A 16040-nucleotide genomic window follows, 5' to 3' on the forward strand; every position below is an offset into this window, starting at 1 on the left:
ACAAAGAAATATATATATATTTATTTATTTTTTTTTCTTGTATAATTTTTTTTCCTTTCCCTCTCACACAGTTGATATAAATATTGAATGTTGTTTTTAGAGAGTTTCCTGTGAATTATTCACAAATTTTGGGTGGCCATTAAAGTGTTAAAAGGTAGAATTGAAAGAATCACCCACAAACATCAAAAATCTACAACAGAAGTAAAAAACTAAAAGTGCACTGGAATGAACCGAGGCTGCTCCAGTTTCTTAGTGAATGGTTTTGTGTAACATTTTGGATACAGACAGGACTTTGGCCCTTCTGCCGGCCCCTCCGTACCTTGTGTAGTCAGTAATGGACTCTCTGTGGTCCTGCAGCATGCCCTGTGCCCCTCCGTACCTTGTGTAGTCAGTGAGGAACTCTCTGTGGTCCTGCAGCATGCCCTGTGCCCCTCCGTACCTTGTGTAGTCAGTAATGGACTCTGTGGTCCTGCAGCATGCCCTGTGCCCCTCCGTACCTTGTGTAGTCAGTGAGGAACTCTCTGTGGTCCTGCAGCATGCCCTGTGCCCCTCCGTACTTTGTGTAGTCAGTAATGGACTCTCTGTGGTCCTGCAGCATGCCCTGTGCCCCTCCGTACCTTGTGTAGTCAGTGATGGACTCTCTGTGGTCCTGCAGCATGCCCTGTGTCCCTACGTACCTTGTGTAGTCAGTGATGGACTCTCTGTGGTCCCGCAGCATGCCCTGTGCCCCTCTGTACCTTGTGTAGTCAGTAATGGACTCTCTGTGGTCCTGCAGCATGCCCTGTGCCCCTCCGTACCTTGTGTAGTCAGTGATGGACTCTTGGTGGTCCCGCAGCATGCCCTGTGCCCCTCCGTACCTTGTGTAGTCAGTGATGGACTCTCTGTGGTCCTGCAGCATGCCCTGTGCCCCTCCGTACCTTATTTAGTCAGTGATGGACTCTCGGTGGTCCCGCAGCTTGCCCTGTGCCCCTCTGTACCTTGTGTAGTCAGTGATGGACTCTCGGTGGTCCCGCAGCATGCCCTGTGCCCCTCCGTACCTTGTGTAGTCAGTGATGGACTCTCGGTGGTCCCGCAGCATACCCTGTGCCCCTCCGTACCTTGTGTAGTCAGTGATGGACTCTCGGTGGTCCCGCAGCATGCCCTGTGCCCCTCCGTACCTTGTGTAGTCAGTGATGGACTCTCGGTGGTCCCGCAGCATGCCCTGTGCCCCTCCGTACCTTGTGTAGTCAGTGATGGACTCTCGTTGGTCCCGCAGCATGCCCTGTGCCCCTGCGTACCTTGTGTAGTCAGTGATGGACTCTCGGTGGTCCCGCAGCATGCCCTGTGCCCCTCCGTACCTTGTGTAGTCAGTGATGGACTCTCGTTGGTCCCGCAGCATGCCCTGGGCCTCTCCCTGCAACAGATGAGCAGAGGACGCCCACAGGACACAGTCCACCTGCTCTCTCACAGTCTCTGTTTTCTCGTGGTCGCTCCCTTGAACATCAACACTGACAACACCAGCGATGATGTGACCGAGACTCTCCAGCAGCTCTGAGCAGACCGTGATGGCGTCCTGGAACCGCTTATCCTCCAGAAGAGCCGCTGCAGCTTCAAGATAAATGACGGGGATCCGGGGAAGTGGAGCGGGACTGGAGCATGAACCCTGAGACAAGCAACAAAGGATCGTCTCAAAAAGGACATCCAGCACCCATCATCACTTCCCAAAACTTAGGACGTTCACAGTAAATAGAATCTCTGGGCTCGTAAGTAGGAAAACTAGCTGACAACCAACACAGCCGCCATTACCAGGTAAATTAGTTGTCAAGTCATTGTAACATGTAGACGCTGCATCCCTTAGACTAGGGGTGGGGAACCTCCAGCCCGCGGGCCGTATGCGGCCAGTGACTTTTTATGCGGCCCCTGGGCACATTCCTGGGGACTGCAGTGCTCTGGTGGCAGCCGCGCTTTTCCCGGCTGACGGCCCTTTAAATCCCACTGCCTGATGCCCTGTAGGTAGATGCTAGAGTGTACGGGCTCCATACAGGACCTGACTGCAGCCCATACATTCTAGGCTTAACCCCGGCCTGTGCTAGTGTGCTCTGCACGGGGTAAGCAGCACGCTGCGATAATGTCACAGAAGAGCTGCAGCAGATTTACCGGCCTCCCAGACCTGTGCTGTGTGTGACTCCTCCCCCCCACCCCAGTACTGTGAGTACTCAACCCATCGCTGCCCCCCCCTACTCAGTGTTGTGCACCCCCTTGTGCTGTGTGTCCCCCTTGTGCTGTGTGTACCTCTAGTACAGTGTGTACCCTCCACTGTTGTGTGTACCCCTAGTACTGTGTACTCCCCAGTGCTGTGTACCCCCTCAGCGCTGTGTAACTCCCCACTGCTGTTCATGACCCCCTAGTGCTGTCTGTACCCCCCTGGGTGATGTCTATGCTCCCCCAGTGCTGTCCGCACCACCTAATGCTGTCCATGCTGCCACTAGTTCTGTCCATGCCACGGTCAGTGCTGTCCGTGCCCCCCTTATGCTGTCCATGCTCCCCAGTGCTGTGTGCCACCCTTCAGTACTGTGTACCTGCCCAGTGCTCTGTACTCAGCACTGCTGTCTGTACCCTCCCACTGCTGTCTATGCCCCCCAGTGCAGTCTGTGTCCTCCTGGTGATGTCTATGCTCCCCCAGTCCTGTCTGTGTCTCCCTAGTGATGCCACCTAGTGCTGTCCGTGCCTCCGCCATGTCTGTGCCACCGCCAGGGCTGTCCATGTCTCCCTAGTGATGTATATGCCCCAGCATCTCCTGTGATGTATACAGCCCCAACTCCTACTGTGATGTATATGCCCCAGCCTCTCCTGTGATGTGTACTCCCAGTGTCTCCTGTGATGTATATGCCCCCAGCATCTCCAGACCAAAACAAAGCTGGAAAACCAGCTGTGAGAAACAACATGATCAATATCACTGAACATCACAGCCTCACCAAAGAGAAGCAGCTCCAGCCACCACAGAACGGGTGAGTTAATTGTTTGACCAAATATAGCAGGGTAGTTTTCACGTTGATAATTTTGTGCGGCCCCCGATGGTTGGTAGGAAATTCCAAATGGCCCCCGGCAGTAAAAAAGGTCCCCCACCCCTGCCTTAGACCGTCAGCTGCTCTTTACACATGACGCCTCTCTACATAGTACTTGTCACTTATAAGGACATTTGGCAGCTCAACGCCTCCTGGGCCATCACTTACCTGCTGCCGGGATCCGTCCTGCAGCGCGCTCATCAGCTCCAGATAATGTCCCGCTGCTTCTTCTATACTGCAAGGAGACAGACAGGACACCGGCCTCAACAGTCTGGATGACTAATACACTTTTACCCGTAGACGGGCGCTGCTCCTCCACCGTCAGCGAGATGTTCTCCACTGAGTACGGAGGAACAGCGCTGGTCCGGGGAGTAGTATTGTTTCTCATTTTATTCCTCTTTCACTTCTCTACACACATTAATAATGGGTTGTCTTGTAGTCGAGAATTTATTTAACGCTGGTGGAATGAGGCAGAACTTAAGATAGTGGACAGAGGAAAGCACAGCACACCAGGACAGCACACCTGCACACTCAGTTTGGCCGAGCATGCGTGCATTTCAAAAAGCAGCATGCTACTAGATGTGTCTGCAGCTTATCTTCCCTGAAAACAAAAATACATTAGGTGTGCTATTTTTTTTATTGCATTGCGCCTCTTTTTTAATGATTTGCGTCTTATCTGTTCAGCTGGTTTTTTTATTACCTCACCACTGAGGGTGGATTTAGCGCAATATTTATATTCCATCCCATTCCCGGAGTGATTTTATTCACGCCTGATATTTTTTTGCCATTTTGCAAAATGTGCGGCTTTTTGTGCTAAAAAGTAACAACAAAAATTGAAGACAAATATAAAGAGCATTTTTCCCTTTAAGAAAAATTCATGAACAACTCACGTCATTCTGAAGAATTTGGTGCAAAAATTGGTAACGAATATAAGACAAAAAGAGTCCAAAACTTCTTTCCTCACTCACATTACCAGTAGGGGAGAGTCAGGAGTCCCCATACACAGAGTAGTTGGATAGTTTCTCAACTTTCCTTTAAAGGGAAGGTGTTGTCAAAAAAAATAACTGGAAAAATGTAAAGTATTAACATTTTAATGTTTTGTTTAAATACTAGAATTTATTTTTAATTGAGAAAAAAATTAAAAAAAAAAAAAAAGTTTGAGTGGAAAATATCAAACACTAGGAGGAGCGGCTGCTGAAATCCTGCTGTAGCGCTACTGTAGAACTAGCTCACATTACAGCTGCAGTAATAGTGGGTGGAATCTGCTCTCCTGTGTGTGACGTCACCTCCCCCCCACCACCCTCAATCTGGGTGTTTCCAAAAGGATAAGAGACAATGAAGTTTAGGATCACAGTGTGGAGCCATTTTGATGGTGACTGCAAAGTGATCCTAATATGTCTAAAGTGTCACTAAGGATAGCTGGAATAGTGCCCCACTGTATCCCACACACCACTATATCCCACGCCCCACTGTATACCATGTCCCAATGAATCCCTCTCCCCACTGCATACCATGTCCCAGTGTATCCTACGCCCCACTGTATACCATGTTCCACTATATCCAGTGCCCCACTGTATACCATGTCCCACTATATTCAGTGCCCCACAGTATACCATGCATGTCCCACTGTATGCCATGTCCTCATATACTGAGCTGCCGGCTGGGATCGGTGGTCCGAGGTGACGAGGGGTGATCTGCAGCCTGAGCGGCATTGCACTACAGATTTCATACCGTGATCACCGCTCCCAGCCGCATGAGCAGCACGGCAGGATCAGTTATGGTGAAATCACCGCTGCCCGGCACTGGTACTCACCCCAGCCAGTGCGGGTGACAGGGGTAAAGTGCAGCACACAGCATATGCTGTGAGCTCCACAAAGATGGCGGCAATCTCCTCCCTCTGCTATGATCTGGACAGCCCAGGGGTGTGTCCAGCTCACAGCAGCAGCAGTCTCAGTGTTATGTATAGGGTCGCAGTTCGTCTATCAGATCCAATGCACAGCGAGCTGCCAGAAATGAGGTTAGTAACTGTTGTTACTCCAAGATGGCAGCCCCCAGTGTTTTAGTAAAAATAGAATTAAATAAAAAATAAAAACAGTTAATTTAATTTTGTATTAAAAATAACTGATTCCATAATCACTATTATTAATACAAAAATAAAAAAAAACCCGCAACACCCTTCCTTTAAGGCTGCGTTCCCACGATCAGGATGTGTGGAGTTTTTGATGCTGCAGAATTTAAGGCTTTATCCTCTCTACATTGTAAAAGATGAGAAAATTCCACAGCAGAAACTGATCGGCTGCAAGATTAAGCTCCAGGGCCGCCTCGGTTCTGAAAATCTCCGTCTGTGTGGCTTGTAACATAACAAATGGTGGATATTCCAGGTGCTTATAAAATACGCAATATTTTTTCTACCTGTGTATTTACACCATTAAGGATAATCCGGACAGTTCAGAGTCCATCACATGCTGTGCACATCAGCGAGGAGTCTGTACGTGGCACTATCCACGGCTCTCACCTCCCGTTCTGCAGGCAGCGCCTCGCCATCAGGTATGTCACCTCGCAGGAGCTCGGAGTGTGGATGACGCTGCCGAGGACCGAAGAGCTGACAATTAGCTCAGTGCGGAGTGGAAAGGACGTTTTTCTGGAGGAAGCGTCTGTGTTGGGGTCTTCTAAGGCCTGAAAAGCACAACATACATGTGAAACCCACCCCGGTCTTATGGGGACAAGCAGAGGCTTTACAATGTCATACAAATGAGTGGGGACATGTCCAAGACCTGGAGCAGAATGAAGCTGATGAGCACCCATATAGAAGTGCCAGTGAGCGCATGCTGTCAGCCCCAATATTACTCCATATGACATGACTTCTTTGCACGGCCGGGTGACCAGATACATGTCTGTGCAGACAAAACTGTGAAGCGGAAGCATTGCAGCACCCCTCAATTCTCTAAATTGCACTCCTGATGTTATATGCCTTCACTTAAAATGGGAATATCTGTACAAGTAGGAGTCTATCAAACCTTGGAGGCTGCGCTTATCTACACTGATCCATTGTAACGAACCCTCAGCTGTGTGAGTTAGACTAGGCCGTGGTGAGACGCTAACACAAAGTATGCGAACGTTGTATAACTTTTCATGAAAGTTTATTTACTGCACAAACCCTTGAAGTCAAACATGACATTTCGATAAGCCTCATATTGGTTCCCTACGCCGAGGAAACGTTCTCAATGGAACTCACTTTACTTCCAGCTAGGAAAAAGACAAGATATTTACCGTGTGGAGAAGAGCGAGCGCCTCCAGCTCCAACTCCGCATCTCCCGTGTGGCGGTACAGGACAGAGCTGTGGTACAGCGCGGAGAGACACTGGACGTCCGTCCTCAGCGCCAGCTTCCAGTACTGCAGGGACACCTGAGGCTTCCCCTGGAGAAGACGTACCAAACGTGTAACCCCTTCCTGACATCACCACATTTCAGTTTTACCATTTTACTTTTTCCTCCCCTTCTTCCAAGAGTCATGTCTACATTACATTACATCCACAGCTGTAAGAGGACAAGTCGTACCTGTGATTGGCACCATCATTTTACCATATAATGTCCAAAAAAAACGGGGAATGAAATCCAAGTGGGTGAAAATGGTGAGAAAAAAAAAATAAAAATTTCTGCAATATTTTTTGGGGTTTCATTTTTACAGGTTCGCTGTGTGGTTATAATAACTGGGCAACAGGACGACAGCTCGGGCATTCACAATCAATAACAATACTAAGTATATATATATTTGTTTTAAATTTTAGAAGCTAAAAAAAAAAATTCTGAACAAAAACTTATATTTTCATTTTACATATTCCGAGACCTATTTTTTTTTTTTTTTTGTTTCCGGTCGCTTGTTATTTTACGTTTCGATTTTGTCATTTAGAGAATGTGATGATTTGATCCTTTCTCGCCCCTATTTTTGTGGCATTATCGTTTACAATACAGACCGATTTATGTCCTACTGGTACAGATCATACTATCAAGTACGCAAAGAAACCAAGATCAGATTTCTTTTTTTTTTTTTTTTAATTTATTTAGTTTATTTTTAAATTGAGGAAAGTTGTGCTGATCGTGGAGGGGGGGGGAGGGAATAAAGTTTCATATTTTAATTTTTTTTTTTTATTTTTTTTAAATTCAGCCTATTTTCCTAGTCCCCCCCTTTAGGATGTGTGCCTACGATCAGGATTAGCAGTCCTTTGGCTGCACCCAAAACGCAAACTGCTGCATTGTACAGTACAAGCACAGTGGATGGATTAATTGAAATCCTATGCACACTGCGCTTCTTTTTCACAGCGTAAACTGACCTGCGGCACATCTTTCCGAGCGGCAGCATGTCAGTTTATGCTTAGCGAAATATGAGTGTTCTAAGCAGGGAGAATACAGCGAAAGTCCGCAACGCCCCGAACCCTGTTCGTGCACATGGACGCTGAGGTCTCCTATGGAGAACATCTGCCTGTCCATCGGAGTGATGACACTGCGACCAGAACGCAGCGTGTGCGGATCGTGGGCACATAGTTTTGATCTGTGATTGCAAAACTGAGTATCAGCTATGAAACCACGGGGTGCAAAAGGGGGTCCACTCCGGAGGCTGTAGTTACAGGCAGTTCCACCATCGTTGGTTAGGCTTTTGTTTTTACTCGTTGGTCAGGACTAGGTCAGGATTTCTACTTCTGGAATGAATCGGCACGTTTCCATTCACTGAAAAGTTTCCAAAAATAGTAAAACATTGGAATGTAAATTATAGTGGAAAATGTCAGAGCTGCTGATTCTATAATATCTGGTGGTCCCGCTGACCCTCTACCACACGTCGCCTGGTAATGCGGACAACTCGCTATTCTCCATTACTTACCATCTTGTAGAAGGAGCATCCAAGACAAGTATAGATTTCCGCCAACACTCTTCTAGAACAAAGACTGCCGGCGGCCTCCCGGAAGAAATCCACCGAGCGCGGAAAATCTCCAGCGTTCATCGCATTAACACCTGAAGCCGGGAGAGACTAGTCAGAACCAACGTATCTATCACACACTAAGGGGGTATTCTGGGGGTCAAGGGCGTCATCAATCCTTCCCCCACAACCTTTACATTCGACCGTCGACACCACTGTATCAGGAATTGTATTTTGTGGAAGGAGTTCTACTTTTTTCACTAACACCATTCACTTTATTATCTACTGAAAAATGACAGGAAAAAAAATAATTCTAAAAGTAGAGTGAATATGGGGAAAAAAAACCCCAGAAACCTAAAAAAAATTTCTGCTATTGTTTTTTGGGTTTTATTTTTACGCTAATTACTGTGCAGTAAAATTCACCTGGCAATATGATTCTTTAGGTGAATAGGATATTGGCGATACCAAACTAGTTTGTTATATTTTTCTGATTTTAAAATGATCCGAATTTTTTTAGCAAAAAAATTGGTCTGGGATCCATAATTCTCCCATTAATGAAGCAGTGTGAGGGCTTGAATTTTTATGTGTGGAGTTAGGGGTATATACAGTATATGACATTTTGATCAGATTTTTTTACATTTTTTTTTGGAGGGGGAAGAATGGTGATTAAAAAAACTGCAATTCTGCTGTTTTTTCCATAAGGTTTTTACCATATAGATGACTTGTACAAGTCATCGCCCGATATTAGAGATGGGAAAACCAGCAGATTGTCGGGTTCGTCGGGTCTGAACACACTTAAAACAAAAAATTCCGGTTTGGTACAGGACTTGACCTGAACCCCATATAATTCTATGGGGACCCAAGCTTAAGTGCTATAGAATGGTGGTTGTAACGGCAAGGGGGCTGCAAACGGAAGCATAATGGGGATTAAAGCAAGACAATTATACTTACCGAGTTTCCGCGAGACTGTCACACTGTTTCCAGGTCTGCTCATTAAACCTTATAAATATTCACTGCTTCCCCCGTACACCCTCTATCACAGCTGTCATTATCCCCTTATATTACCCCGATTGCCACCTCTCCAGGGCAACTGGGATGAGCTGGGTAAGTGCCAGGATTGGATGCATCAATTCTGGGGCTGCTAGTTTTAGGCTGGGGAGGGCCCAATAGCCATGGGCCTCCCAAGCCTGAGAATTCCACCTCCCAGCTGTACACTTTATCTTGGCTGAGTATCAAAATTGAGGGGACCACACGACTGTTTTTAAAAAATTATTTATTTAAATAATTTTTAAAAAAACCAAAAACCTGGTTGTGGTCTGTTGTATTTTGATAACCAGCCAAGGTAAAGCACGCAGTTGGGAGATGCAGCCTCCGGATGTCTACTTTATCTACACAGGGTATCAAAATACAGGGGACCGCACATTATTTTTTCCAATTTTTTATTTATTTTTACACTCCACTCCCGGGACCTATACAGCTAGTGTAAGGGCAACCAATCACAGACGCTGCCACAGAGGGTGGAAGCAGGGAATAAGGTTTATTGAGCGGACCGGAACACAGTGACAGCCATGCGAAAACTTGGTAAGAGGGTCTATGGGTTACTTAACGGCACCACCTAACCACCTAAATGCCATTGTCAGCAGCACGTAAGCGGTAAAAAAGCAGCGATAAGAACAATCTCCTGAGCCCACGCCCTACACACGGACCCCATAGATTTCTCCCAAATTCCTGTAATACCAGATGCCACCATACAGGTGTTGGTGCTGTTATAGGGAGAAAACTGCCATGAATTAATAGAACCCTGCACCGTCCCTTTAATATTAGACAGATCTCATCACTTCTGCAATATCAGGTTGATGACGAGAATTACCTTGAAGGAGGGATGCAGCATTATAGAGGATGTCCTTTACGTGGCCGGAGGTCTGGACTGTGCGGATGGTCTGTGGCTCCTCTGCTGGCACTGTCCACGCTCGGATCAGTGGTAACAGGTCGTCCTCCTTGTGAGAATAGCTACGGAGGTCTGGAGTCTGGAGAAAGTCGATGCATTGGGAGAGCTGAGGTTGCATCAACATTTTGCAACCTCCTCCAGTCGCCAAATACAATGGTTCCAATGGATGGGGCTGCACTTACTCAATATACCGGATTACCCCCCACAATAAGAGGGAGATGGGTTACATCTCGATAGGGATCTGAAATCACTTACGTGGCCGAGCGCAGAAAACAGCTCTGCAGCATCATTTAATTGACCACTGGACAGCAAAAGGGCGCAGCACAGCCCGGCCAGTCTGTGCACCGCAGAAGTCATCTCCAAGGAACAGTCAGCTGCCAGAATCTTCTGCCACAGTCCAGCACCGACTGCATCACTCTGTCCCAAAGCTTCCAGCACTACACAAATACAAGAGAGACCACAGCTCAGGACCCCCTATCATGAAGGGAAAGTTATTCCCCATAATATACTTTGTCTGCTATAAAAATGAAAATCACTAGACAAAATACAGCGAGTGCAGCTCTGGGGTATAATATAGGATATAACTCAGGATCAGTACAGGATAAGTAATGTAATGTATGTACACAGTGACTGCACCAGCAGAATAGTGAGTGCAGCTCTGGGGTATAATACAGGATGTAACTCAGGATCAGTACAGGAGAAGTAATGTATGTACACAATGACTGCACCAGCAGAATAGTGAGTGCAGCTCTGGAGTATAATACAGGATGTAACTCAGGATCAGTACAGGATAAGTAATGTAATGTATGTACACAGTGAATGCACCAGCAGAATAGTGAGTGCAGCTCTGGAGTATAATACAGGATATCTCAGGATCAGTACAGGATAAGTAATGTAATGTATGTACACAGTGACTGCACCAGCAGAATAGTGAGTGCAGCTCTGGGGTATAATACAGGATGTAACTCAGGATCAGTACAGGAGAAGTAATGTATGTACACAATGACTGCACCAGCAGAATAGTGAGTGCAGCTCTGGAGTATAATACAGGATGTAACTCAGGATCAGTACAGGATAAGTAATGTAATGTATGTACACAGTGACTGCACCAGCAGAATAGTGAGTGCAGCTCTGGGGTATAATACAGGATATAACTCGGGATCAGTACAGGATACGTAATGTAATATATGTGCACAGTGACTGCACCAGCAGAATAGTGAGTGCAGCTCTGGGGTATAATACAGGATATAACTCGGGATTAGTACAGGATAAGTAATGTAATGTATGTACACAGTGACAGCACCAGCAGAATAGTGAGCGCAGCTCTGGGGTATAATACAGGATATAACTCGGGATCAGTACAGGATACGTAATGTAATGTATGTGCACAGTGACTGCACCAGCAGAATAGTGAGTGCAGCTCTGGGGTATAATACAGGATGTAGCTCAGGATCAGTACAGGATAAGTAATGTAATGTATGTACACAGTGACTGCACCAGCAGAATAGTGAGTGCAGCTCTGGAGTATAATACAGGATATAACTCGGGATCAGTACAGGATAAGTAATGTAATGTATGTACACAGTGACTGCACTTATCCTCATCTATGAGTTATGAAGCACATAACTAAGTCAATACTAGAAATGAGCAAATTAATGTGTATTACTCAGTGGTAATGTCAGTATTCCTCGGTTTTGAGCCCGACCTTTCTCTTCAATCTGCTGTCATGCAATCCTCCTACTGTGATTAGATGGCTGAGCTCACCATCGTCATTGTGGCATGATACACACAACATCATGCCAAGCCGGTTAATCAAATAAGTAGCCAGGGATAGCGGCTGCCAGGGAATACTGCGGCTGCCATAGATGAGGGTCCTGTGAATCGCACACCTCTCACTGTTACCCATAACACTACATTCCCGGACAGTCGGTACCAGGGGACATTCTCACCTCTGCTCAGGGCGTCCTTCACCTGCACCGAATGCTCAGCAAGGAATCCACTGCCATTCATATTACTGTGAACGATCACCATGTTATACACGACACCAAGTTCCAGGGGAAGGGTGGGAATTGTCGGGGGTAATCCTGCAATTATACATGGGGAGTAAAGCAAATACAGTATTACATTAACCCTGAAAAATGTAAAGTCTACAGCACAGTATAAGGGTGGATTATACTACTCAACTTCCGTCAAAAAGTAAACGTTGATCGAATACTTATTTGTTGATCGGCGGTCGGTTACCACTATGTATACAGAAGCAGACCGAGCGCAATTATGTGCACAGAACAATCAGCATAAGCTGCCACTTGTTCTCGGCAGCACTAGTCCTGTTTACACAGATGTACCACCGAGAACAATGGTCTTATAAGCAAATCAAACAAATGTTTGCTCTGTTAAGGTACCGTCACACACAACGAGATCGCTAATGAGATCGTTGCTGCGTCACCATTTCTGTGACGCAGTAACGATCTCGCCAGCAATCTCGTTATGTGTGACACCTACCAGCGATCAGGCCTCTGCTGTGAGATCGCTGGTTGTTGCCAAAGGGTCCAGACCATTTTCTTCAAAGGTGATGTCCTGCTGGGCAGGACGCATCGCTGTGTTTGACACCTAACAATGACCTCCTATGCAGGTCGCTGATCGTTACTGCGTCGTTGGTAAGGTCTGACTGTGTGACATCTCACCAGCGACTTATCAGGTCGCATCGTTTTCGGGATCGCTGGTAAGTCATTAAATGTGACGGGGGCCTTAGGAGATCGGCTGGAGGTTTACACTGCCAGATTATCAGGAAATTAGTATCCCTAGGTATGCTCGTCCCCAGGATTAGAGAGAGAAGTGTAAATGCACCATAAAGGGTTAATCCCAAAATCACAATGTGGTCTTATAGTAATCTACAAATTTATTTGTGTCAATATAATTGACAAATCTGCCCCATTCTGCAAGATAAATATCTATGCACGGTACAGTCTATTGCGTCAGCCCGATTTTATCATCTGCTGTCTATATCAGTATAGCTGCCTCTCTATTTTTACATCATTGCTCTATCAGCTGATTTCCATCAGAGATGAATAGTCCTGCACTCTGCTCTGTCTGCACGATGCAGCTTTCAATATCTTTTGCTGTTTTGCATAATTGATCTATCAGCACCAGGCAAAAAAAAACACAACTCAGCCATGCTTGTGACAGCTCTGCTGTTTCTTGTTGTGCAGGCTGAACAAGGTGCAAAACTGTTGATCCCTGCTCAAAACCTTCTAACAGATTATGTAAATAGACATATTCGCATATGTCTATTTACATATGCGGATATGTTTATTTACTTCTATACTGAAGTAGATGGCAAAAAATAAAAGGGGTTAGCCAGTACTGTATATTAGCAGAGTGCACAGAAGCATGGAGTGTATTCTACACATAGATTACCTTGTTGATATGCGAGAAATCCGTAGTGGATTCGGCAAAGCGGAGCACGATGTAGCAAAGCTGTGTTGGAAGCCTGTGCAATTTTACACAGTCATCAGTCAGCTGGTTGCCAGCACAGCTCTGAATCATCGGCTCAGAAACATGGAGCTAGTCAGGGGAACACAGGAGAGGGAGGGGACAGCAGCACCAAGGAGAAGCAGGGTGCTACTGGAAAATGGAGTTTTAGTAGATAAGGAAACAAATAGAGATGAAAAGAAACAAAAGTACAAGACAGACATGTTAATATTGGGCTTAGTCTGTACATTAACAATAAGTATGCACTTACTGTGCTGTCAAAAATAATGTGATTGTGGGAATAATCCCATAGATTCTAGTTATCAGAGCATCAGCCCTATGTAACATAACAGCTAACACGGTAATACCTCTCTGAGCACTTAGTGGAGGTCACTTGAGGTCTTATATAAGAGCACAGTGATAAATACTGTAGATATTATAGATAACAGCCAGGATAAGAGGACACCGATCATTTAACTCATTACATTCAGCAGCCAATACTGGCTGTAGCATCTAGGTGGTTAGACAGCTGGGGGCTCAGGCTGTTACCCATGTGATGATACCGGCACCCCTACCTTGGATCGTCTGGAGGAGGTGGTAGAGGTCGGAGTAACACTGCTGTCTCCTCTGCTTCCTAATGAGAACGTCCGGGCAGGTTTCAGAATCCTGAGGAAACAAGTAATATACTGTGTAATGTTTTACGGTCTTGGCTTCCAAACTGTCTTTTGGATAATGTACTAAGCCGTCCCCCATTCTTCTGTGGTTGTAATAAGTACTTGTGACTCGGAGTCCAGACAAGCCTTGTACACTGACAGACACTGGTTGTGTGTTCTGGTCTCTGATGCATTGCTATTAAATGGACCAACATTGGCCAATCTGGAGATACCTTGTATCACACCTTAAATTAGCTCTCCCGGGAAAGGGGTTTCCCTGCCAATACATACAGTAATGGCTGACAGTGTTGCCACCCTTGAAATTGTTCCACAAAATTAAGTATTTTTCCCAGAAAATTATTGCAATTACACATGTTTTATTATATACGTTTATTTTCTTTGTGTGAATTCAAACACAAAAAAAAAAATTAAAAAAATGGGAAATTGGACTTAAATTTATGCAAAACCCCCAAAAGGTGCAGGATAAAATTGTTGTCACTTTTCCAAAATTGTGGGTAAACAACTTTGTTTCAAGCCTGTGATGCTCGTTCAAACTCACCTGTGACAAGTAACAGGTGTGGGCAATAGGAAAATCACACCTCAAACCCGGTCAAAAGGAGAGAAGATGACTCAATCTTTGCATTGTGTGTGCCACACTAAGCATGGAGAACAGAAACAGAAGAAAAGAACTGTAAGGACTTGAGAGCCAAAATTGTTAATTAATATCAATCTCAAGGTTACAAGTCCACCTCCAGAGATCTTGATGTTAATTTGCCCACAGTACAAGTACAAGAAGTCTACAACCCAGCGTACTGTAGCTAATCTCCCTGGACAGCCAAGAAAAATTGATGAAAGGTTGCAAAGCAGGATAGTCCAGATGATGAATAAGCTGCTCCAATCAAGTTCCAAAGAAATTCAAGCTGTCCTCCAGGCCCAGGGGGCTTCAGTGTCAGCTCAAACTATCTACCTACATTTGAATGAAATGAAACTCTATGGCAGGACAACATTGCTGACAAAGAGACATCAAAAACCTACACTGCAGTTTGCCAAAATGTACGCGAGTAACCAAAATCCTTCTGGGAAACAGTCCTGTGGACAGACGAGACAAAAATAAAGCTTTTTAGTAAAGCATATCATTCTACTGTTTACCAAAAATGACATGAGAGCTATAAAGAAAAGAAGACAGAACCTACAGTCACACATAGTGGAGGCTCAAAGATGTTTGGGGTTGTTTGGCTCTGGCACTGGGGGCCTTGACTGTGTGCAAGACATCATGAAATCTGAAGATTACTAAAAGGATTGTGGGTGGCAAACTAGTGCCCAGTGTCAGAAATCTGGGTTTGTGTCCTATATCATGGGTCTTCCAGCAGGAAAATGACCCCAAACATAATTTAAGAAGCTGGAGAAATGGATGGAAACAAAGCGCTGAAGATCTGAATGCTATCTGGGTCTGCACTGTGCTGTATACTACATGAGAATGCCTAATTCTATCTGGGTCTTCACTGTGCTATATACAGGCTGTATACTACATGGAGGTGCCTAATGCTATCTGGGTCTGCATTGTACTATATACAGGCTGTATACTACATGGAGGTGCCTAATGCTATCTGGGTCTGCATTGTGCTATATACAGGCTGTATACTACATGAGGATGACTAATGCTATCTGGGTCTGCATTGTACTATATACAGGCTGTATACTACATGGAGGTGCCTTATGCTATCTGGGTCTGCATTGTACTATATACAGGCTGTATACTAATGAGGATGCCTAATGCTATCTGGGTCTGCACTGTGCTATATGGCGGCTATACACTACATGAGGATACCTAATGCTATATGGGATTGCATTGTGCTATATAGGGGCTGCTTACTGTTATATGGGGGTTGCATAGTACCATATGAGGGCTGCATAGTACCATATGGGGGCTGCATAGTGCCATATGGGGGAATATGGGGGCTGCATACTACATACCCCCAGAGTTGTATGTCACCTCCACCCCGATGCTGTATA

At 45.6% G+C, this 16040-nt stretch overlaps 1 protein-coding gene across 2 annotated transcripts in view; it reads right to left on the bottom strand.

Moving 5' to 3' along the window:
* FANCG (FA complementation group G) overlaps nt 1–16040 on the bottom strand; it is a 31395-nt gene that overhangs the window by 12466 nt on the left and 2889 nt on the right. Inside the window, exons 1-10 of one of the 2 annotated variants that reach the window (XM_075342946.1) lie at nt 14587–14669; nt 13950–14040; nt 11853–11987; nt 10159–10340; nt 9826–9982; nt 7920–8050; nt 6315–6461; nt 5560–5720; nt 3213–3279; nt 1338–1642 (exon numbers count right to left, since the gene is read on the bottom strand). In XM_075342946.1, the coding sequence (XP_075199061.1) occupies nt 1338–1642; nt 3213–3279; nt 5560–5720; nt 6315–6461; nt 7920–8050; nt 9826–9982; nt 10159–10340; nt 11853–11934 (1232 nt within the window). In that variant the 5' untranslated portion in view covers nt 11935–11987; nt 13950–14040; nt 14587–14669. Of the gene's footprint in view, nt 1–1337; nt 1643–3212; nt 3280–5559; nt 5721–6314; nt 6462–7919; nt 8051–9825; nt 9983–10158; nt 10341–11852; nt 11988–13949; nt 14041–14586; nt 14670–16040 lie in introns of those variants that run through there. The other variant, XM_075342938.1, reaches the window with a different exon arrangement.

Source organism: Anomaloglossus baeobatrachus, chromosome 1 (genome assembly GCF_048569485.1).
Source record: "Anomaloglossus baeobatrachus isolate aAnoBae1 chromosome 1, aAnoBae1.hap1, whole genome shotgun sequence".
In the NCBI taxonomy this organism is placed as follows: Eukaryota; Metazoa; Chordata; class Amphibia; order Anura; family Aromobatidae; genus Anomaloglossus; species Anomaloglossus baeobatrachus.